Raw genomic sequence first — 21,605 nt, forward strand, 5'->3', positions numbered from 1 at the left:
CAGCGAAACTCCGTCTCCAAAAAAAAAAACAAAAAAACAAAAGAAAAGAAAAGAAAAATTAGCTGGGCTTGGTGGCACATGCCTATAATTCCAGCTACCTGGGAAGCTGAGGCAGGAGAATCTCTTGAACCCGAGAGGTGGAGGTTGCAGTGAGCTGCGATGGTGCCACTGCACTCCAGCCTGGGCAACAGAGTGAGACTCTGTCTCAAAACAAAAACAAACAAAAAAACCTGCACACAGCATATGCACACCAACAGGGATGGGCCCACCCGGATGGGTTCACCTAGACAAGAACAAGCCTGGGGACAAATGTGTCCCTCAATAAAGATGTACATAAAAATCACACAGACTCTGGCACACACACATGGTCTGAGTTGTGAGCTCCTTGGAGGCAGGGAGAGGGAGTGATCCTCAAAGCCAGTACTTTGCACACAACAGATGGTTGGTAAAAGTTTGATTAATTAAATGCAGAAATATACCTGTATATACATGGGAATGCACACATACAACCACCCACCTAGACAGACACACACACACACATGCATACACACACACGCACGCGCACACACACACACACACAGACACACACACATATACATCTGCTCACTCCCCTGGGCCAGGAACCTCACAGCCTGGGTCCCCCCCGCCGCCACCCTTCACCTCCACCCTGCCCTGGCCCACTTGGCCTTCCTGTCTGAGGCAACCTCCTCCTCAGCCCACACCCCCAACTTCCTCCCCTGAGGTAACTGCCGCACCCACTCCCACGGAGGCCTCCAACCCAGCGATGCCCCCGCCGCCAGCCCTGCCCTCTTGCCTGGAGCCACCGGGCCCCTCTGCTCTAGCCACACGGTTCTCCCAAGACCAGGCTGGGGTCCCGGCGGCAGAGGCCTAAGCTGGCACAGCAGCCCATGCTCAGGTACCACAGTGACTCCGGAAAGAAAACATTTGCCCAGCGCTGAGGGGCATGTAGACGTGGCAAGGGGCCCATGACTTGGTCAGGGCTGTGTCCTGAGCCCACTGGGAGGCCTCTCCTCTCTTCCCCGCCCCTTCCATGCCAGGGCTCCAGGTGGGGCCGGGACCGGTGGAGGCAGCTTGGCAGGCAGGTCCTGGCTTGTGTCCACCGCCTGCTGTATTCCGTCCCCTCCCAGCTGAGTCAGTGGCCGAGTCCCAGCGATCCCTCCTGACACCCTCAGGAGCTGAAGCCTCGGCATGGCTGCACGGTGTGCATTCGCTCTGTGGATACCCGTGTGCCCCACAACAGCAGTTTCCCTGAACTTCCATGGCCAAGGTGTGGGTCTTGCAAACGCATAGTTCGGGCTCCCCTGTGGATTGGGGTGTGAACCCACGTCCCTCTCTGTGCCCCGGTCCGAGTCTGGTGGGCCTGTCTGCGTAGCGCGGGTCTGTGAGCTGTGTGGTTGCTGTGAGTGTGTCTGTCCTGCTGCAGTGTGATGCTGCATGATGACTATATTGTCTGTGCGGTGTGTTCAGCGGCTTTCTAGGTGACAGCACCATGTGGGGTGTGTGCAGTATGCATTGTGCATTTCCTCCTGTGCCGTGCGTGTGACTGGGCTGTGTGCTGTGGGGTGTCCGCTGGTGCCTTGGGGGCCACCAGGTATGTGTGTCTGAGTGTGGATGGAGGTGGGAGAGGACATTTGGCGGAACTGAGCCTATTTCTGTCCTGCAGGCCTGCCTGAGCTGGGCCATGGGCATCAGCCCAGCCTCCTCAGCAGTTCCCCTCCCTGAAGTCCCCTCTCCTACCAGAGGCAGAATCAAGTGTTTGGTCTTCCCTGCTGTTTTGACACTGTGGGACAGACCCATTGGTCAAGAGGAGGGTCTGTCCATCTGTCCGGCTGTTCCAGTTCCAGACATGCGCCCACCTCCCCCAACCGCAAGGTGCTGGAGGGTGCTCAGGATACCAGGTGGCAGTGCCTGCGTCTCTGGACCCTGGCAGGGGACCCTGGCACCGACATGTGTTACCTGTAGGGGTCCAGTATGGGAGGACACCTTCGCAGGTGACTCCAGCTCCCCTGGCAGCCGAGTTTCAGGGACTGGGAGAAGAGCAGTGAGAGAAGAAGGCTGACTCAACAGGCAGCCCAGCCAGCAGCTGCCCCACACTGAGGAGGAGGAAACACCTCGGCAGGGCCTGATGCAAAACCGGGCCTGGACTCCCAGCGCCCCGGGGTGCGCCCCCGCAGCTGACTGGAGAGGCCGGGCTTGGCCCCAGCTCCACTGAACAGGCCCCAGCCACTCTGTCCAATGGGTAGCAGCCCCACCTTACCCACAGCGGAGCTGGTAGGAACTCGCTCAGAAAGCAAGTTAGAAACCTTTCTTTTCCAGCACCAAGGGGAATGGAAGGATGGCAGAATTTGCAGTTAGACCACCCTGTGCAGAGTCCCTGCTCTGCCACTGGGTGTGTGACCTTAAGCAGGTCTCTTCCATTTCTTCTGATGCAAACTGTGGGTAGCAGTGTGCAAGGAGCCTATTCTAAGGGAAGTGAAAGTGCCCGGTGCGAGCTGGCAGTCAGGGTGAGGTGTCCCCACTCCAGCATAGTCCAATGCCCATGGCCATTTCAGCAGCTGCTGCCCTCTGTATCCACATGCACCTCTGGGACATGCTGGCCACAGCAGAGCAGCCCTCTCTGTCCCCTCTGCTGTCCTGGGCCCCATCTGTTTGAGGAGGCCTGAAATCTTCCAGTGCCAAGGTGAGGATCCCACACTGTCTGTCTATGGGGAGCCCCCCCTGAACACCCCATTCTACACCCAGCTTCTGCCCACCCTGAGATTAGAAGGTTTGGGCCCTAGATTACATTGGCTTCAGGACCATGAACCTCCTGGGTTGTCTTGGGCACAAGAGGCCACACCAAAGCTTTCTGACTCCCCCTAAGTCCACTTCACTTTCCATGGCCTGCCCTGGCCCGACCCCCTCCCCTGAACCTAGGGCCATGGATTAAAGATTAGAGGGCTCCTCATAGACCCCTGGGAGAGGTAGGGCAAGGGGTGGTTTATAAACAAAACCAGTCTGGGCACGGTTACTCACGCTTGTAATCCCAGTACTTTGGGAAGCCGAGGTGGGCGGATCACTCTAGGACAGGAGTTTGAGACCAGCCTGGCCAACATGGTGAAACCCCATCTCTACTCAAAATACAAAAATTAACTGGGCATAGTGGCGAGTGCTTGCAGTCCCAGCTACTCGGGAGGCTGAGGCAGGAGAATCGCTCGAACCCAGGAGGCGGAGGTTGTAGTGAGCTGAGATCTTGCCACAGCCCTCCAGCCTGGGCAACACAGCGAGACTCCGTCTCAGAAAAGCAAACAAAAAACCCACTCTTCCTCCTCGTCATCAGAACTGTCTCCCACCACCACTGAGAGACAGAGGGCCCCTCCTCCATCTCAGCCCACAGTTGAGGCTTCTTTACTTATTTTTGCAAGTTAATCTTATTTTCCTCATCTGTTAAATGGGGGTAATAATCCCTCCTCAGAGGATTTTCATTAAAATTCAGTGAGATCCTTGAAGACTTTATTTATTTGTTTGTTTGTTTTGAGATGGAGTCTCGCTCTGTTGCCCAGGCTAGAGTGCAGTGGCACGTTCTTGGCTCACTGCAGCCTCCACTTCCTGGGTTCAAGTGATTCTCATGTCTCAGCCTCCCGAGTAGCTGGAACTACAGGTGCCTGCCACCATGCCCGGCTAATTTTTGTATTTTGAGATGGGGTTTTACCATGTTGCCAGGCTGGTCTTGAACTCCTGGCCTCAGGTGATCCACCTGCCTCAGCCTCCCAAAGTGCTGGGATTACAGGCGGGAGCCGCCGCGCCCGGTCCCCAGGAGACTCTTGATTAATGCATTTATGCGCCCACACGTGCAACACCCATTGAGCAGCTGCTGTGGGACCGTTACTGTGATGATGCCTCCTCCATTAAGGCCCTCAAAATGGAAGGAGAGTGGCCAACAGCATCCTCACCCCTTCCTGCCATCCTGGTCCTGGCACCTGCAATGATGTTTCTCTGCCCGCTTCTCACCTCTCAGCAGCCCTCCCTCCTGGAAGGCATGAAACTTCATGATCTGGTCTTCGGGTTTCTAAATTTCCCTTCCTTTCTCTGTTCTCCTGTCCTTCCTGTAGCTGTGACTCCCTGACGCTGATACTTCCAGCCATCTCTCCTGCTGTGTTTCAGCCTGCATTCATCTGGCCTCTTCCCCACTTGAAACCTATTTCCAAGTTTCCACCTCTGTAACCAGCCCCCACCATCCTGGCCCCTGGCCTCCTGCTGCTTCCTGCCACCTCCAGGCGCTGTCCACACTTCACTCCAGGTGCCCTCCCACCTGTCTCCGCTGTCCCCCCCTGCCCAGGTCTCCGTCCCCACTCAGCCTCTTCTGGAAGCCTCCTCTTCTCCTGCCACATGAGGCTTCTCTGGCGCTTTGCTGCACAGCTTTCAAACATACTTTTCTTTGTCATCCTCTGGTTTGGAAGGTGCCAGCAGACAGCCAGGCCATCCCTCGGGCCCATTCACACATCTCCAAACCAGTCCAGTCCCATTTAGACACATCCTGAGATGGAAGCCTCACCACCTCCCAGGACAGCCTGGCCCTCAGCCTGACCCTCAGGATTGCTGCCCTTACTCAGGCTTTCTCCCCTTCATCACCTACCTATACCCGTAGAGCCTTAGCTACGGACTATTTCCTGTCCTTCAACACCCCTGGGCCTTCTGTGCTCCCTATGGGAATACTTTTCCCCAGCTCTGGGACTCGCTCAGCCTCCTCCAGAGTTCAGTGCCCCTGCACTGCAGCCAGTCTCTAGGCAACGTCCCTCTCTTAAGAGGGACATTAAGAGGCAGGGTCCTAGAGGCCAGCAGATCTGGGTTAAAATCTGGCTCTGCCGCATGGTTCCCTTGTGGCCTGGGATCAATGACAATCCCTGTAAGCCTCACTCTCTTCCTTTATGAAGTGGGGACAATAGCCATCTCACAGGCCTGCGGCTGGCAGGAGAGCTTTGCACCTCCGCGGCCATTCTCCTTTCGCATCACAGCACCTCTCATTTCCACTCCCGTGCTCCAGTGAGGCCACCGCACAGCGTGGCTCTGAGTGGGGGCTCTGGAGCCCAGCTGCTGGGTTTGAACCATAGTTCCACTTTTCCTACCTCTGTGACCTGGAGCAAATCAATCCTCTGCTCACTTCTTCATCTGTAAAATGGGATGGTGGCATCTACCTTGTTGTAGGGCTGCTGTGAGGCCAAGACGGTATTTTATCACAACGCCTCACACAGAGTAAGCACTCGCTGCTGGTGACTTTTTTTTTTTTTTGAGAGACAGGGACTTAGGCCGGACACGGTGACTCACACCTGTAATCCCAGCACTTTGGGAGGCCGAAGCAGGCGGATCACAAGGTTAGGAGTTTGAGACCAGCCTGGCCAACATGGTGAAACCCCGTCTCTACTGAAAATAATGGCTTATGCCTGTAATCTCAGCACTTTGGGAGGCTGAGGCAGGCGGGTCACCTGAGGAGTTTGAGATCAGCCTGGCCAACATGGTAAAACCCTGCCTCTCCTAAAAATACAAATTAATATTTGTATGGCAGGCCCCTGTAATACCAGACATTTGGGAAGCTGAGGCATGAGAATTACTTGAACTCAGGAGGCAGGCGTTGCAGTGAGCTGAGAACGCACCATTGCACTCCAGCTTGGGCAACCGAGTGAGATTCTGTCTGCCAAAAAATAAAGAAAGAAAGAAAGAAAAAGGAGAAAAAAGAAAAGTAAACGGAATTGCTCTGAAGTGGGGAGAGGGCACCTCTGCCTTGCCCTGGAGAAGTCCCAGGCTTGGAGACCACAGCACTGCAGGGTCTGGGGTGAGCTGGCAGATGCCTGACCACGGACTCCATGGTCACCTTCTAGACCAAATCCTTGGCTAGTTCAACTTAAGTGATGCAGGGACAGGGTTGGGAAAGGCTTCAGGGAGGAAGCAGCTTTTAAGCTGGGCCTTGGTTAGGCAGGGCCGCCATGAGAGACGGTGGACAGCAAAGCATCAGAGGTAGGCGAGGGCTGGATGGATACAGGGGCCAGAGGCTGGCAGTGCTCTTGGCTCATCCCCAACTCAGCACCCCTAGGGGCAGTGGGGACAGCAGTGGAGGCCCTACACAGCCCTAACCACAATCCTACAAGTCCTTCCCAACAGGGACAATGGAAGGGGTTTTAATGCTCACCTGCCTCAAGAGGAAAGCTTTGGAATGGGGAATGCAGAATGGCAGGGAATTCCCAAACTGCAGGGGCGGGATATACCTGAGGGATGCTGATGGCGCCAGGCATTGGACACACTTAACCATGGTGCTGGCAACCAGACCCTCGTCAAGGGTAAGAGGGTCCCAAGAATACCAAGACGCTATGAGTTGAGGGGCGAGGGGGCCCCAGAGAGGGAGAAAACAATGACAGGCACCAACTGGAGTCAAAAGTCTTTATTGTCCTGCCCCGGGAGCCCTTCCCAAAGGAATCCACAGAGCAGAGGGGCGAGGCGGGCGGCACAGGGCCTTGGTGACGTGAAGAAAGGGGGAGCTGGAGTTAGGCGGTGGACAGCCCCTTCAGTTCCCTGATGGCACTGGCTGTGCTGGCAGGTCACCCAGGGGAGCCATCACTAGTGTGACGTCCACACCTGGGGCTGGGGCTGAGTGCTGTCTACACTGCTCTGTCTACACAGTCACTCTGGCACTTGTCAGGTCCACTCACCTCTCTGACCCCAAACTGCAGGGGTAGATGGGTCCAATGCTGGGAGGCACTGGGAGGCTGTGGGACAGTAAAGAGAGGACTGCATGGGCTGGAGGATGCCAGATGGGCACACATGTCCCCCAGGGCAGTTGCTGGCAGAAGTCTGACAAAGGGACCAGCCAGCCCCTCTGGACCATTCTAGAGGCATTCTAGGTGAAGGTCCTAGGGCAGCTTCGCTTATAGAGACTACTAAGTGTACCCCACCCCATGCTGAGACCAGAGCTAATGCAGGACAGGCTCCCAATCCAGCTCTGGTCCCAGGGCCACCTTGACAGGTGAGCCCAAATGTCCTCCTCTCTCCGTTCCGGGCTGGGCTGAGGCAGGACCCCAGCAGGCAGTGACGGGAGCAGCTTTACAGAGGGAAGACAAGGCCTTTCAACAGAAGAACAAAGGGGCTTCCAGGGCCAGAGTCACAGGCCTGGGGAGGAGGGGACAGGGTGCTTCTGAGAGGCAGGGAGACAACAAACCCCCGCCTCATGCTGGTCCTCAGCCCTTCCATCCTGCCAGCCCTGATCCCCGGTCCACAACAGCAGGCCCAACCATGCCTTTTGGGGTGAGGAGAAAAAAATCTGGAACCAAAAGGGATGGCGGCTGTTTCCTTGGGACCCTGGTGGGTGCGGGGCCACAGAGCAGCCATCACCGGAGGTTAAAGACCAAGCTGACGGTGAGGATGATGCCCAGGAGAAGGATGAACGGCAGCCAGGTCTTCACGAAGGCCCCAACACTGACAAAGAGAAAGGACAGAGCGTAGGTGGGCAGGGCCTGGTGAGCAAGTGTGCGGCCCACAGCCCTGTGCACCCACAGACCCCGATGGTGCTGCCATCCCTAAGGAAAACCCTACAACCACCCCCTCACCCCAAACTTGGTCAATCAAGGAAGCAGGGTGGGCCTGGTTGCTCACTATGGGGGATCACCAGCTATGCTCCTGGTGGAGATTTACTGACACCTCGATGGTTGGGAACAGGAGACGTGCTCCCGCTTTCTAGGCTTCACTGGCTCCATCTATAGCCACCCACCTCTGGGGTGAGGTCTCCAGCAAGAGGACCAGGAATTGCAGTTTCGGTATGGAAGCCACACGTGCCCTCTGCCCACGGACTTCATAATGGGGACTGCTGGGAGGTCTGGGGCTGGCAGGGGTCAGCAGTGTTGTGGCTGCAGCAAAGCAGCTGGGAGCCGGCGGCCTGGGTTCAACCTCTGTGTGACCACAGTTATTCTCACGGGACTTCTAAAAGCCATGCAGTACTTAAAAATATCCCTAAAAGTCTTCTTTTCAGAAGCTCTTAATGATGAACATGGCTAAGAGGAAAGCTTGGAGAGGCGGCCAGATCAGCACTAGCCTATGCTGGTTCACGAGTCTGGGCTCTGCTGTGGCCATGCTGTGGGGACCATGGGCGACTCACTCAACCTCTCTGCCTGGGAAGGGACCTGTGGGGGCAGTCATTCTGAGAGGATCTACCTGCTCACTTTACCAGAGCACAGGTATCTGTAGAAGCCTCCCTGAGGAGCCGGAATCATTGTCTCCATTTCACCAAGGACAGCTGTGGCTCAGAGAGACCAAGGCAGCTGCCCATGGCCTCACAGCGGGTAAGTGCCAGAGCCGCATTTGGGGCCCAGGTGGAGCTGGACTCCGGTACAGCCACCTCCCTCTCCACCAGGCCCTCAGCTCGTCACTCTAGAACCGCCACGGCTCCAACTGGCATCTGTTCCAACTGTCCCGGCTGACTGAAGGACGCCAGGAATGGTCTTTCTAGGATCCTTGGGAGAGCAGCCTCTGCGCAGTGTGTGGGTGGGCAGGCAGGAGGGCAGCTCACCTGACGTACTTCCCATAGAGCAGGCAGAAGAAGCAGAGCGTCACCATATTCCAGTTGGTGCTGTTGTTGTAGCGCATCAGATTCAGGGCCAGTGCCACGTGTGAGTGGCAGTTGTCACAGCAGAGATTGTGCTGGAGGCACCGGAAGGGCTGGTCAGGACAGGCTGCAAGGGAGTATCCCCCCTGGTCCCAGCCTGGGGAGTGCTGGTGCCGCCCTGGCCCACCTACCATGCGGTGCTTGTACTCCTCAGAGGCATCATGCACAGCCGTGTCCCACGCGTTGGGCCCGCTAGCATAGACCTGAGCAGGGTCCAACTTCCAGTACCTGGTGGGAGAGAAGGGCTCTGGAAACTGACTTGGCTCCTTTGTGCCCTCAGCTCTAAGCATGTCCTCTGAGGCCTGCCCTGTGCCCGGGCCTGAGCTGGGTGCTGAGGTGTGCAGTGAACCAGATCTGGGGTAAGTGTCATGTGGCAGTCAACTGTGACACAGGGTGAGGCTGGTGCCATGGGGGATCCTGGGGGGATATGGAATGAAGTTAGGGGTGCTATGCTCTGAGAGTCTGTGTCCCCGCCAAATTCATATGTTGAAATCTTAACCCCCAAGGTGATGGTATGAGGAGGTGGGGCCTTTGGGAGGTGATGAGCTCTCATGAATGGGATCCATGTCCTTTGTTATTAACAGAGCCCTGAGGGAGACCCCTCACCCCTCCACCACGTGGAGACACAGTGGAAAGGCACCTCAGGTCCTCACCAGACACTGACTCTACCAGCACCTGCACCCAGGACTGTCCAGTCTTCAGAATTGTGGGAAATATGTTTCTGTTGTTTCTAAGATACCCAATCGATGAGATTCTGTTATGGCAGCCAGAAGGACTAAGATGGGGTGTGAGAAGGCTTCCTGGAGGTGACACCTGGGTCCAGTCTCAAGGAAGAGGGTTAGCCAGGCAAAGAAAGAAGAGGTGGGCATTCCAGGCCGAGGGAACAGCTTAAGCTAAGTGAGAGGCATAAAACTGTGCAGCGTGTCCCATAACTGAAGTGACTGAGCCCTCCTGGAGGATGCGGAAGGAGGAACACGGTGATGGAATGCTGGCAGCTAAGGCTGGAGATGCAGGTGAGGCCACATCATGTGGGGAGTTTACCCAGCAGCAAGCACTCTCCCCGTCTCCCATGCAGCTTGCCAGGGTGAGTGGGAGGGAAGCTGATGGTGCTAAAGCCCATAAACCTCAAGGTGGGTGAGGTTCCAAGCACCAGAGTGCCCGGTGGGTCTCAGGCCAAGGAGAGCTGGGAGGTCAGGGTGCCCCCTGGCTGTTGTGTAGGGGAATGGCTTGGTGGAGGAGTCTAGAGACCACGGCCTGGACTGGGGCTGCTTAGGGGCTGCTTGGAAAATGATCCCCTTAAAGCTGTCCTTGAAGAGCAGCTGGCAGTGAATACCTGGCGGCCCAGAGGCTCCTGGACTACACTGCCGCCTGCAGGAGGAAGCCAGAGCAGGCAGCAGGAAGCCCTGCTCCAGGCCATCGCGGCTGTGTGGGACACCAACTCCTCCTCGGCCCAGTCCCTCCCCCCAGTGCAGCCTTGGGCAACAGGTCACCTGAGGACACTGATGACTGAGGCACTGTCACCAGGTCCGCAGCTGAGGTGGGCACCCAAGACTGCAAAGATGAAGACAAAATGTCCCAAAACCAAACCAGCAATAGCTCCCAAAAGGCTGAACAGTTTTTATTCTCTCCAACCAGAGCTTTCTAGCAGAGCTCCAAACAATGCCTCACTTCTACCTTCCATAGCTCATTTGTTCCCAAAGGGCGGGAGAGTGAGTCTCGAGAGAGACAGATCTGGGTGTGGGTCCCAGCTCTGCCACTTCCTGTGCGACCTTGACCAAGTCCCTTCCCTTTCCTCACCCTTGCCATGGAGTTGAACATACAAACCTGAAGAGCTGCGGCAAGGCCCAGATGGTCTACAGGTAAAGGCCCTGGCCAGGGGCTGGTGCGGTAGGCACTCCGTACAGGGCTGCCATGCTCTGGTGGACCCTGGCTGACTCCCTCTCCACCCCAAATACTCTATCCTCAGGGTGCTGTCCCCTGCTGTGCCCCAGAAGGCCTGGCCTGCCTGGGCAGGAGCAACCTGCCTCTAGAGCCAGTCACATGGGTGTTCATCACTTACTTGGCAGGCTTTCCAAAGGCCATATTGTCCTCCTGTTGAGGGACAAAAGCAGAGGTCAGTAAGGAACTTACATTGGGGCCAGATGACAAACCTGGGTAGGTGGTGGAAGTGCAGTGACTTAGAAGGGGGTATGTCAGGGGTGGGGGGGCCAGAAGTGGTGCCTGGGTCCTGCCCGGGGGCTGGCATGGCATCTAAAGAGCTAGTGGCTGTTCTGCAGGAAGAAGGCAGTGTGGCACAAGTGCACAGAGCACTGCATCAGAGATCAAAGACCTAGGGCTCCAACTGCCACTGCCACTTCGTGTGGCACCCAGGAATTCTCTTGCCCTCTCTGGGCCTCATTTTCTCCAAGTTCTCTGGTCAGTCCTCTCTGATCTTTGAGGACCAGCAGGAGGTTTCCATCATGGTCTGGCCTCCAGACTCAACAGTGGTGGCCCACATGGAGCCCATTTCCGCGCCCAGCAGTCTGACTGCATTCATAGCAGGGCGGAGGCCCTGGGCCCAGAGGGACTTCCTGTGAGGGAGACACTGCAGTGAAGTCCTAGACTCATCACATTAGACCTGGGGTACAGGAGTTACACAGAGACAGACTCTGGGTTCAGATCAGGGAGACCCTGCTGACAGACCTGGCCAATGATTAATCACCATAAAAATATATGACAAAATAATGGATGTGAAAGTATTTTTAAGTACAAAGCGACAGACCTTTGTTGTGTTAAGATGGTCATGACAACTATTAATATAAATAGGCTGGTGCCACCACACCCCTTCAGTCCAGTCTGACACCTGGAGACAGGATGATGCATGCTTCTCTGCTGCTAGCCCACTGGACCAGTCTTGGTCACATCCCCAGGGAACAGACCTGAGAACACAGCTGGTTCATTCTAAAGCCCCACCCCCTCTTCTCCATGACCACACCCAGGGAACCATATCAGCCTCCCCTGTCCCCCCACCTTGACTCCCACCTTCTGAAGGTCCAGAGATGTGGTTCCTGGATGGTCTGACTCTCCACTCTTGCCTCTAATCCCTACCCATGTCTCGGTACCCCAGGGGTGGGGGCAAAGGGCTGGGTCAGTTACTTAAGAATCCTTCTGGCCACACTGCCCTCCCGGCCTGTCCTGGAGGCAAGAGAAGGGGGAAAGGGGTCAAACACTGGTGAGGGGTACAGGGCCAGGGCCAGGACTGCGGGTTATCTGTGTTCTCCTGGGTCTGGGGAGACAGGACGCCTGCAGGCAAGACAGGACAGCCTTCCACTTAAACCTTGGACCCCCCAGGGTGGGCAGAATGGGGACTCACCGAGACAAAGTAGGGGCCCGCGAAGTCCCGAATGACTCCTGTGGATGTGCAGATGCCCATGTGGCCGATGATGGGGAAAAACCACCTATGAGGAAAAGGACAGGGAAGGCACAGAGCTTAGGGGATCTTTCAGCCAGTTAAGACAGATGCTGGGGACACTTCATACCGCAGAGAAGCATGTGAATATTATGTTTCGTTGATGAATGGCCATTCGGGTGATTCAGAGGGCTGGGGAAGCACAGACAAGGGCAACTGCAAACTGGCAGCACAATGGGATACCTCGGCATCCCGCCAGGACGGCTGTAACTCAAACGACAGCAACACAGATGCAGGTGTGGGCAAGGGACAACCAGAGCTCTCATTCACTGCTGGTGGGAGGGATGAACCGTTTCTACCATTTATTTATTTTTTTTAAACAGAGTCTTGCTCTGTCGCCCAGGCTGGAGTACAGTGACACAATCTTGGCTCACTGCAACCTCCACCTCCCAGGTTCAAGCGATTCTCCTGCCTCAGTCTCCTGAGTAGCTAGGACTACAGGTGCACGCCAACATGCCTGGCTAACTTTTGTATCTTTAGCAGACACGAGGTTTCATCATGTTGGCCAGGCTGGTCTCGAACTCCCAACCTCAAGTGATCTGCCTGCCTCAGCCTCCCAAAGTGCTGGAATTACAGGCGTGAGCCACCGCGCCTGGCCTGTTTCTACCATTGGGGAAAACAGTTTGGCACTATACTCTATGCCTCAGCAGCTTCACTTTTGGAGCCCTCTTTGCCCTCACCCCTGGGAAATAACATTTGCCAAAACTCATTGAACTGTACTCTTAAAATGTGTACATTTTATTGTCTATAAACTATAATTCAATAAAACTGATAAAAACAACTATAAAGAATCCAAACGTCCAACAGTACAATGAATAAGTGTGGTATAGTTATACGTTGAAATAGTCCATAATAATGAAAAAGAGTGTAACTTCTGATACACACAACACAGGCTTTCACAGACATAAGGGTGAATGAAGGAAATCTTACACGGAGTGCGTAACACAGCACTCTGTTTACACGAAGTCCAAGAAAAGGCAAAACTGATCTACGGCTAGAGGTCCACAGCGGGGTGGAATCTGTGGTAGAACTGACTGGGAGGGCACAAGGGGGTCCTGTGGGTGTTGGTAATGCTTTCTAGCCTCCGTCTGGGTGGTGGTTATATGAGTGCGTGATATGCAAAAATTCTTTCAGCTGTATACCTGAGATTCGTGCACCGTTTGGTACATAAGTTATACCTCAATAAGAAAGTTAAAAAAAAAAGGTGGGCGAACATGACACCAATGTGGGTGGGGGAGTTCAGGAAAGGCTTCCCTGAGAAAATAACGAAGAAACAGAAGAATGTGCAAGGGTAGAAATTGGAACAGAAGCATGGTATATGCCAGGAAATAAAAGTTCCTTTTTTAAAAAACCATGGGCATTAAAAAACAACAAATCCCAGATGTACCCCAATATGCCACACATAGGAACCCCAGACCTGTCAGCGTTCTAAGAACCACAGCCCTACAGGACCTGGGTGCTGGAGAGACTGATCCAGTTTAAGGAGAACTCACAGGGCCAGTGGCCAGGTCCTGGCCTCAATGCTGTCTGGGCATGAGCACAAAGCACCTGGCTAGGGGTGGAGGCCAAGCCTCCAGAGAGGCAGTTCAAAAAAGCAGTTACGGGGGCTGGGGTGGAGTCAGTAAAGATTTCACAGAGGAGGTGACTTTTAACCTTGACCTGTGAAAGGACAGAACATCGACAGGCAGAAACCACCACTGCAGAGCAAGAAAGTGGTGCATGTGCCTGCAAGAATGAAAGGGGGAGAGGTCAGCTCAGGGGCTACTGCTGTACCACTGGCAAGAGATGACGGAGGTCCTGACTAGAGGATCAGGGGCAGGGTGGTGAGAAGCACATGGATTCAAAAGCTCTTTCAAATGAAGCCTGGAGAGTTTACGACTGACAGGATAGGAGTCTTCCAGGTCTACAGCTTCAGCGCTTGAGAGGATGGTGGGGACAGAGTGGTCTTTTGAGAACTAAATACAGATTCCGTCATTCCCCTGCTCAATGCCCATTAATGGCTTCCTACTACACTTATAACACACTTCAAACTTCTTCCAACACTGTGGCGGTAATTATCCCTTGAACCTCTTCTCACTCCCCTCTCTAGCTACACTGCCTGCTTGTGGCTCCTCAAACATGCCGAATCCTCCCACCCCATGCTTTCTCTGTATGTGCCCTCTCCACCGTCTGCAACACTCTTCCCCAAGAGCATGGCACAGCTAACTCCTCACTGATTAGGCCTCAGCCTCACTGTCAGCTTCGGAGGTCTTGCCTGAACGGTGTCTTCCTGCACAGCCACCCAATCCCAGATTCCACTACAATGCTTTACTTCCCTCATAGTATCTACTACTATCCAAAATTATCTCAGTTATTTACATGCTGTCTCTCCACTAGAACATAAGCTCGGAGACAGCAAGGATTTTGTCTTGTTTATTACGGCAGTGCCTGCATATAGCTGCAACTCACTAAATATTTGTTGACTAAATAATGAATAAACATCCTGCATTTAAGAGTGGAGTCAGGGGCTGGGTGCTGTGGCTCACGCCTGTAATCCTGGCACTTTGGAAGGCCAAGGCAGTTGGATTGCTTGAGCCCAGGAATTTGAGGCCAGCCTGGGCAACACAGTGAGACCCTGTATCTAAAAAAAAATCTAAAAATTAACTGGAGGATTGCTTGATTCCAGGAAGTTGAGGTTGCAGTAAGCCAAGGCCAGGCTCAGTGGCTCACGCCTGTAATCCCAGCACTTTGGGAGGCAGAGGCTGGTGGATGACTTGAGGTCAGGAGTTCGAGACCAGCCTGGCAAACATGGGGAAACCCTGCCTATACTAAAAATACAAAAATTAGCTGGGCATGGTGGCGTTGTGCCTGTAGTCCCAGCTACTTGAGAGGCTGAGGCACGAGAATCACTTGAACCCCAGAGGCAGAGGTTGCAGTGAGCTGAGATCACGTCACTGCACTCCAGCCTGGGTGACAGAGCAAGACTCTGTCTCTAAATAAATGAATAAATAAACAAACAAATAAAAAATTAAAAACAACAAACAAACGCCAAGAGTGAAGTCATGCTCAGATATCATCTGGGTTGAGGCTTGACTTTGTTCTGGGCAAGTTACTCATTCCTATCTCTCTGTGGATAGTAAAAATTACCTTAATGAGGAGCTACTGTGAGGATTAAATGGCTAGACTTATCCATTTACACAGTGCCTAGGACCCTGCCTTCTGCTTGGCAGCTGCTCAGTGTTGTCATCTCGAGGTATTCAATACATAAGCACTATCTGACTGACTGCACTAACATAGAATAAGTTGCAGAAGATCCACAGGCCACAGGATGGACACTCAGGATTATGGGAAAGTAGCTCATCCTGATCTCAGGACTGCCCTCCACCCCCATCTCTGCCCCCATTCCCTTCATCTGCTTGGGAGGAAGTCTGAGTCCCACCAGGATTCCACACGCCACAGCTGTGCTGGCAGCGGCTGATGGAAATCAGAGTAAAGGCTGGAAGTCCCAGAGAAGAAACCCTTCAAGTGGTTTGTCAGCCTGGAAGCTCCAGGAAGGCAGGTCCACAGCCGCTTTGTGGACTACCTTCTATTTAGGATCTAGTACATAATAGGTGCTTTATGAAGATTTAATGAATGAATAAATGACTCACTCACCCTGGAGCTCAATCTGGGAAGGCAGGCTAACTCAGCAAAAAAGCCCCACACTGGCTTCTAAGCCTTACTTCCTCATCTATAAAATGGGGACAACAGTATCTATTTTTATAGGTTGACATAAGGATTGAGTGAGTGAACATACAATGTTTAGGCCAGAGGAAGCATCTAATCTAGCTGTTTTTTAAGTAGCAGCAGCCATTAAACTGGTTTTTCTTTTTTTTTTTTTTTTTGGTTACTGCAGCACTTTTATTTTTCCTTCACAATGAGGTGCTGCTGGGGCCTAATGTTGTCACGTAACAGTAGAAAAACAAAATCTGTTCTCATCTCTTTACAAAATTGAGAATTGCATACAAAAAAACTTTACATAAATTAGAACCATGAAGACATTTACAGGTGTAAATGCAAACCGCTTCCAACTCAAGGCAAGTAACGGCCCACAGTGTTCTGGCAGGAAAACATCAGCTAAGAAAGGAAACTGGGTCCTATGGCTTGGACTTGCCAACCTTGACAGACCCGCAGGACAGAAACAACTGGTTCAGGAGCCCTTGCCAGCCTCCAGAGAAATCCCAGAACACTCAGCCATGATATATTAACACCCTGCATAGATTGCAGACTGCTGGAAATGCAGTCTCACCAAGCCACAGACTTGTCTTCCACAGGCACGTTCTGACCTTACCATGCAATGACCAAGCCACATGTACTAAGGGTTGAAAGCAAACATGCGTACAGGGTATTAAACAAATACCAAGGGGAACAGTTAACTTGAATACAAGGTCAAAATCAGCAACAAGTTCTACAATCCCGTGCTGATATCAGATACAAGCTTCAAGGACAATTTCTTTTTGAAGGCTTATTCCAGTTTTGTGAGGCTAGCATGAGGTATATGCATTTGCCAGGGGCAAATTTATACTTCTGAATTAACCCATGCAGCAAATGCTATGCATCTGCTCGCAGTCCATTTAGAAGCATTTGCAGTGGACGATAGAGGGGCCTGACTTGTACTCCTGCTTGCTAATCCACATCTGCTGGAAGGTGGACAGTGAGGCCAGGATGGAGCCGCTGATCCACATCGAGTACTTGCACTATGAGCTTGATCTTCATGGTGCTGGGTGCCATGGCGTTGATCTCTTTCTGTATCCTGTCGGTGATGCCCGGGTACATGGTGGTGCCGCTGGACAGCACCACGCTGGTGTACAGGTCTTTGTGGATGTCCACGTTACACTTCATGATGGAGTTGAACGTGGTCTTGTGGATGCCGCAAGATTTCATACCCAGGAGGGAAGGCTGGAACAGCGCCTCAAGACACTGGAACCGCTTGTTGCCGATGGTGATGACCTGGCCATCGGGCAGCTCGTAGCTCTTCTCCAGGGAGGAGGATGCAGCGGTGGCCATCTCCTGCTCGAAGTCCAGGGTGACAAAAATATGGAATGCTTCACGAATCTGAGTGTCATCCTGGCACAGGGGCCATGCAAATCTTCTCTGTATTGTTCCAATTTTAGTATACGTGCTGCGGAGGCGAGCACTATACTGGTTTTTCATGCAGAATTACCAACATCTCTGAGGGGGTAGACAGATCTTTGGGTTCCATTTCCTCCTCTGATCTCTCCTCAAAAGACAGGTGAGAGTTCCCTGTGCCACATCTATGCCTAGCTCTGCAATCATCACTATACAGTAATACTACGATGGCTAATTGACCTTTATCTCCCTCCTGCTGGAGGTGAGTCCTTTGAAGGTGACATGGTTTGGATCTGTCCCCATCAAATCTCCTGTCAAACTGTAGTCCCCATGATGGAGGTGGGGCCTGGTGGTAGGATCATGAGGCTAGCTTTCTCATAAATGGTTCAGCACCATCCCTCTGCTGCTGTTCTCGTGATAGTGAGTTTTCCCAAGATCTGGTCGTTTCTAAGTGTGTAGTATCTCCCCCCTCCCTCCCTCTTGCTCCTAATCCCGCCATGGGAGATGCCTCACTCCCCCTCTGCCTTACACCATGACGGGAAGTTTCCTGAGGTCTCCCCAGAAGCAGAAGCCGCTATACTTCCTGTATAGCCTGCAGAAGCATGAGTCAATCAAACCTCTTATCTTTACAAATTATCCAGTCTCAAGTATTAGTGCAAGAAAGGACTAACACAGAAGGGAACATGAACCGTTTGACAGGAACAGAGCATCTTATTCATCTTGGTCTTATGAACACCTGTACATAGATCTGAACAGAAGTGGGCTATGAGCTCTTTTGGCCCAGATAATCAGGGATTGTGGTGCCTCCACCTCACGCTGCTACCATTCTCTGCAGAGGACCATGCCACAAATGGTGTTTTTGAGAATAAGAAAGGCCAAAGAGAGTTTAGGATCACAAGACAGTTTTAAGAAAACCAATACATTTCCTGAGTATCCCTCCCTGTTATTTTCTTTCTCTTTTTTTTTTTTTGAGATGGAGTTTTGCTCTTGTTGCCCAGGCTACAGTGCAAAGGCACGATCTTGGCTCACCGCAACCTCCACCTCCTGGGATCAAGTGATTCTCCTGCCTCTGCCTCCTGAGTAGCTGAGATTACAGGCATGCGCCACCATCCCGGCTAATTTTGTATTTTTAGTAGAGATGGGGTTTCTCCATGTTGGTCAGGCTAGTCTTGAACTCCCAATCTCAGGTGATTCGCCTGCCTTGGCCTCCCAAAGTGCTGCAATTACAGGCATGAGCCACCACACCCAGCCCCTCCCTGTTATTTTCACACTAATGTTTTATTTTCTTCACAGCACTAATCACTATCAGGTGCTCTTTTATTAGCTTACTTGTTTACTGTCTATCTCCTTCCACTATGACTTAAACTCTCAAAAGTGTAAAGACCGTATCTCCTTTATTCATCACTCTATTCGCATCACCTAGAACTATCTGGGAACATAGGGGTCACTTAGCACATGTGTTAAAAGAACACTGAATGAATTAATGTACACATTTTTCTAAGATTTTATTTCATTATTTGAGACGGAGTTTCACTGTGTTGCCCACGCTGGAGTGCAGTGGTGCAATCTTGGCTCACTGCAAACTCCACTTGCCGGGTTCAGGCAATTCTCCTGCCTCAGCTTCCAGAGTAGCTGGGATTATAGGCACCTGCCACTATGCCCAGCTAATTTATCACCACGTTGGCCAGGCTGGTCTCGAACTCCCGATCCACCCGCCTCGGCCTCCCAAAGTGCTGGGATTACAGGCATGAGCCACCGCGCCTGGCCCAAGATTTTATTTTTAAACAACAGTTGGATGCTCTTATATGCATAAGTATTTGAAAACACAAAATAATTCAAGTATTTTAACATAATTCAAAAACTACAACCTTTTTAGAATCAGCAACACCTAAGGCCCCAAATGATCCCTTCTCCACATCACCACTTGGCTGTTACTGATATCAGGGGAACAAGTTATCCCATTAGGTGAGAGTGGATAAAACATAGGGCAAAGAGCAAGTTAGATCAGAAAACTGAGTTCTTAATGCCTTTGCTTATTGGGGTGCGAACCTGATCAAGACACTTGATGCTACAAGCAACTCAGCTTCACCATCTGAGAAGATAACCCACCTTAGAAAATGGATGTTTAATTCTGAGAAAATGGATGTTTAAGAGCTTGGTAAACTGTCCAGCACGGTGAGGAGGGGTTACATTTATCAGCTGTCAAGGCTGAAGCAGGAGGGCAAACCACCTCTCCCCATATGAGAGCTCCTCCCAAAAGGCGGCAAGCGGTACCAGAACACCTGCTTCTCCCCTGACAAAGGCTGATGTTATAGAAAAAACTTTGGTCTGCGAGGCAGACAACCTGGGATCTAAACCCGCTTTGCAACTGAGATGGCACGTGAGACAAAGGGTTGGACTCCCAGATCTCTGGGGGCCCTTCCAATGTTGACATCCCAGGATCTCGTGTGGTCCCAACCAAACTCCCACTCCTGCTCCCAGACCCAGCGGGATGTCGAATATGGTAAGCGACCAGTAAGCATTTGCTCAATGAGTGAATAAACCAGTGAATTAATAAAAATGTCTCCTCAGATCCGATGAGGGACTCCCTCTTCTACACACTCACAGCTCGAGTCTCCCAGCCACTTGCCCTTTCCTGCTGGCCTACAACTCTCTCCCCGGCTACACCAGGTGTATTGAGAGCAGGGAGCGTGTCCCAACCGTGCGCACAAACTGGCACTGCATGGACGGCGGGGTTCTGGTGATTGGGCGAGGCGTGCGGGCCAGACCCGAGGAAAAGGCTTGCTACGCGTCGGGGCCGGAGGCTAGCCCGGGCCAGCCGAGGGACGCCGCGTGGACTCCGGCTCTCCCTGGGCCCTCCTAGTCCCCAGGCGGATGCCGGAAGAGACTCACGTGAGCACCGGGATGGGCGTCCACACCACGCAGTAGGGGAAGCGGCTCCGTTCCACGTCCATGGCGACGCCGCCGGAGCCGTGATATTGCTTCATGTCCGTCTCGGCCGCCGTCGGCGCCTCCACTTCCGCCATCCTGGGCGGGGGTGGCGGCGGCGGCAACAAGAGCGGAGAACCTCCTTCCGCTTCCGCCATGCTGCGCGCGCCCCGCTGCGACTGGCCCGGCTCTAGTGCCGCTGGTCCCCATGGCGTCACTTCCGGGATATGGGGTCCGCCCCGGTTGGCCTTCCCCCGGGAATCCGAGCCGCGTCCCTCTGGGCCCGGCCAGCCCCGCCCCACTCCCTCTGCGCCTACCAGCCCCGAGTCTTTGCCGCGTACGCCCCGCGGCTGCAGAAAGGATGCCTTCAGGCAGTTCGCAGTCTAGCGCCGGAGGCTTATAAAGAACTCTGTAATTCAGTACGCTGAGGGCTCTTAGGAGGTGTGGTACAGTCGCTATTTATTGAGCACTTCTTAGGTGCCAAGCACTTGACAAGAATTGTTTCTAATCCCCATAAACTGATTAGACATCCAAATTAGGTATTTCCCTTCTGTTACAAGTGAGAAACTGAGGCTCAGGAGGTGAGGTGAGAGGCCACGATTCAAACCCAAGTGTTTTTTTTTGGGGGGGTGGAATTTTTTGCTCTTGTTGCCCAGGCTGGAGTGCACTGGCATGATCTTGGCTCACTGCAACCTCCACCTCCCAGGTTCAGGCTATCCTCCTGCCTCAGCCTCCCGAGTAGCTGGGATTACAGGCGTGTGCCACCACGCCCGGCTAAGTTTTGTATTTTTAGTAGAGGTGGGGTTTCACCATGTTAGCCAGGATGGTCTCGAACTTCTGACCTTGTGATCCGCCCTCCTTGGCCTCCCAAAGTGTTGGGATTACAGGCGTGAGCCATCGCGTCCGGCCCAAACCCAAGTCTTATACCTCCCTTGCCCTTTTCATTCTGTGGTCCTCTCACGAGGTAGTGGTAGCATAAAGGAAGGAGAGACTACAATTGTGTGTGCGCATGTGTGTGTGTGTGTGTGTGTGTGTGTATTTTATTGTATATACAGGGAAGACCTGCTGGAAGATAGGATATTATTGAGTTGAGTCTTGATGTCTGCCATGTGGCACGGGAGTGGGGGTATGGGTGCAGCGGTGCAAAGAAGGGAAGGCCGTGCAGAGCACTGTGTACAAGAGTGTGAATACTTACTGGAGTAAATGATAAGCCTTAGATGTGATGTGATCCAATCCCTTCATTGTACAAATAGTAAAACGGGCTCAGGAAAGTTAATTGTTTGAGATCACACACAACCATACTTACAGAGAAGTCAGGCTCAAATGTTGGAGCCTTTTGGCTTTTTAAAGGATACCAAGACAGACAAAGGAAATGAAGTCTACTGGGGTGGGGAGGGGAAGTAGGGGAGAGTCCAAAGTCAGAAGGAAGACTGCCACTAAAAATCAGGCTTAAAGAAAAAAGAACAGAAAGACTAATCAGGTAAAGGAAGGTAT

General features: G+C 52.9%; 3 protein-coding genes across 7 annotated transcripts in view; all 3 read right to left on the reverse strand.

Annotated features, from left to right (window-relative positions):
- SYTL1 (synaptotagmin-like 1) overlaps window positions 1-2,136 on the reverse strand; it is an 11,845-nt gene extending 9,709 nt beyond the window's left edge. For both annotated transcript variants that reach the window (XM_011955568.1, XM_011955567.1), the window contains exon 1: window positions 1,978-2,136. The gene's annotated coding sequence lies outside the window, so the exon portion shown is untranslated. The remainder of the gene's footprint in view (window positions 1-1,977) is intronic.
- Window positions 2,137-6,985: 4,849 nt separating this feature from the next.
- On the reverse strand, window positions 6,986-20,315 carry TMEM222 (transmembrane protein 222). Of its 4 annotated transcripts, XR_001003256.1 has the most exons (7): window positions 20,076-20,300; window positions 12,000-12,084; window positions 10,707-10,738; window positions 8,779-8,875; window positions 8,552-8,682; window positions 8,078-8,165; window positions 7,021-7,464 (listed from the first exon to the last, which is right to left on the reverse strand). XR_001003256.1 is itself a non-coding variant. In XM_011955572.1 (6 exons), exons 1-6 carry the CDS (start codon window positions 20,267-20,269, stop codon window positions 7,377-7,379), a joined length of 618 nt encoding a protein of 205 aa, XP_011810962.1. In that variant the 5' UTR covers window positions 20,270-20,297; the 3' UTR covers window positions 6,992-7,376. The 4 variants fall into 4 exon arrangements, 3 of the variants coding, with proteins under 3 accessions (XP_011810960.1, XP_011810962.1, XP_011810961.1); XM_011955572.1 differs by lacking the exon at window positions 8,078-8,165 and having other exon boundaries at window positions 6,992-7,464; window positions 8,561-8,682; window positions 20,076-20,297; XM_011955571.1 differs by lacking the exon at window positions 8,078-8,165 and having other exon boundaries at window positions 7,279-7,464; window positions 20,076-20,315.
- Window positions 15,948-20,157, reverse strand: LOC105521351 (actin, alpha skeletal muscle-like). Its single transcript, XM_011955569.1, is given in 2 exon segments — window positions 15,948-16,808; window positions 16,810-20,157. Coding segments are annotated over 2 exon segments (579 nt in total). The 5' UTR covers window positions 17,268-20,157; the 3' UTR covers window positions 15,948-16,687.
- Window positions 20,316-21,605: the final 1,290 nt, after the last annotated feature.

Source organism: Colobus angolensis, unplaced genomic scaffold, assembly GCF_000951035.1.
Source record: "Colobus angolensis palliatus isolate OR3802 unplaced genomic scaffold, Cang.pa_1.0 Scaffold4, whole genome shotgun sequence".
Lineage (NCBI taxonomy): Eukaryota > Metazoa > Chordata > Mammalia > Primates > Cercopithecidae > Colobus > Colobus angolensis.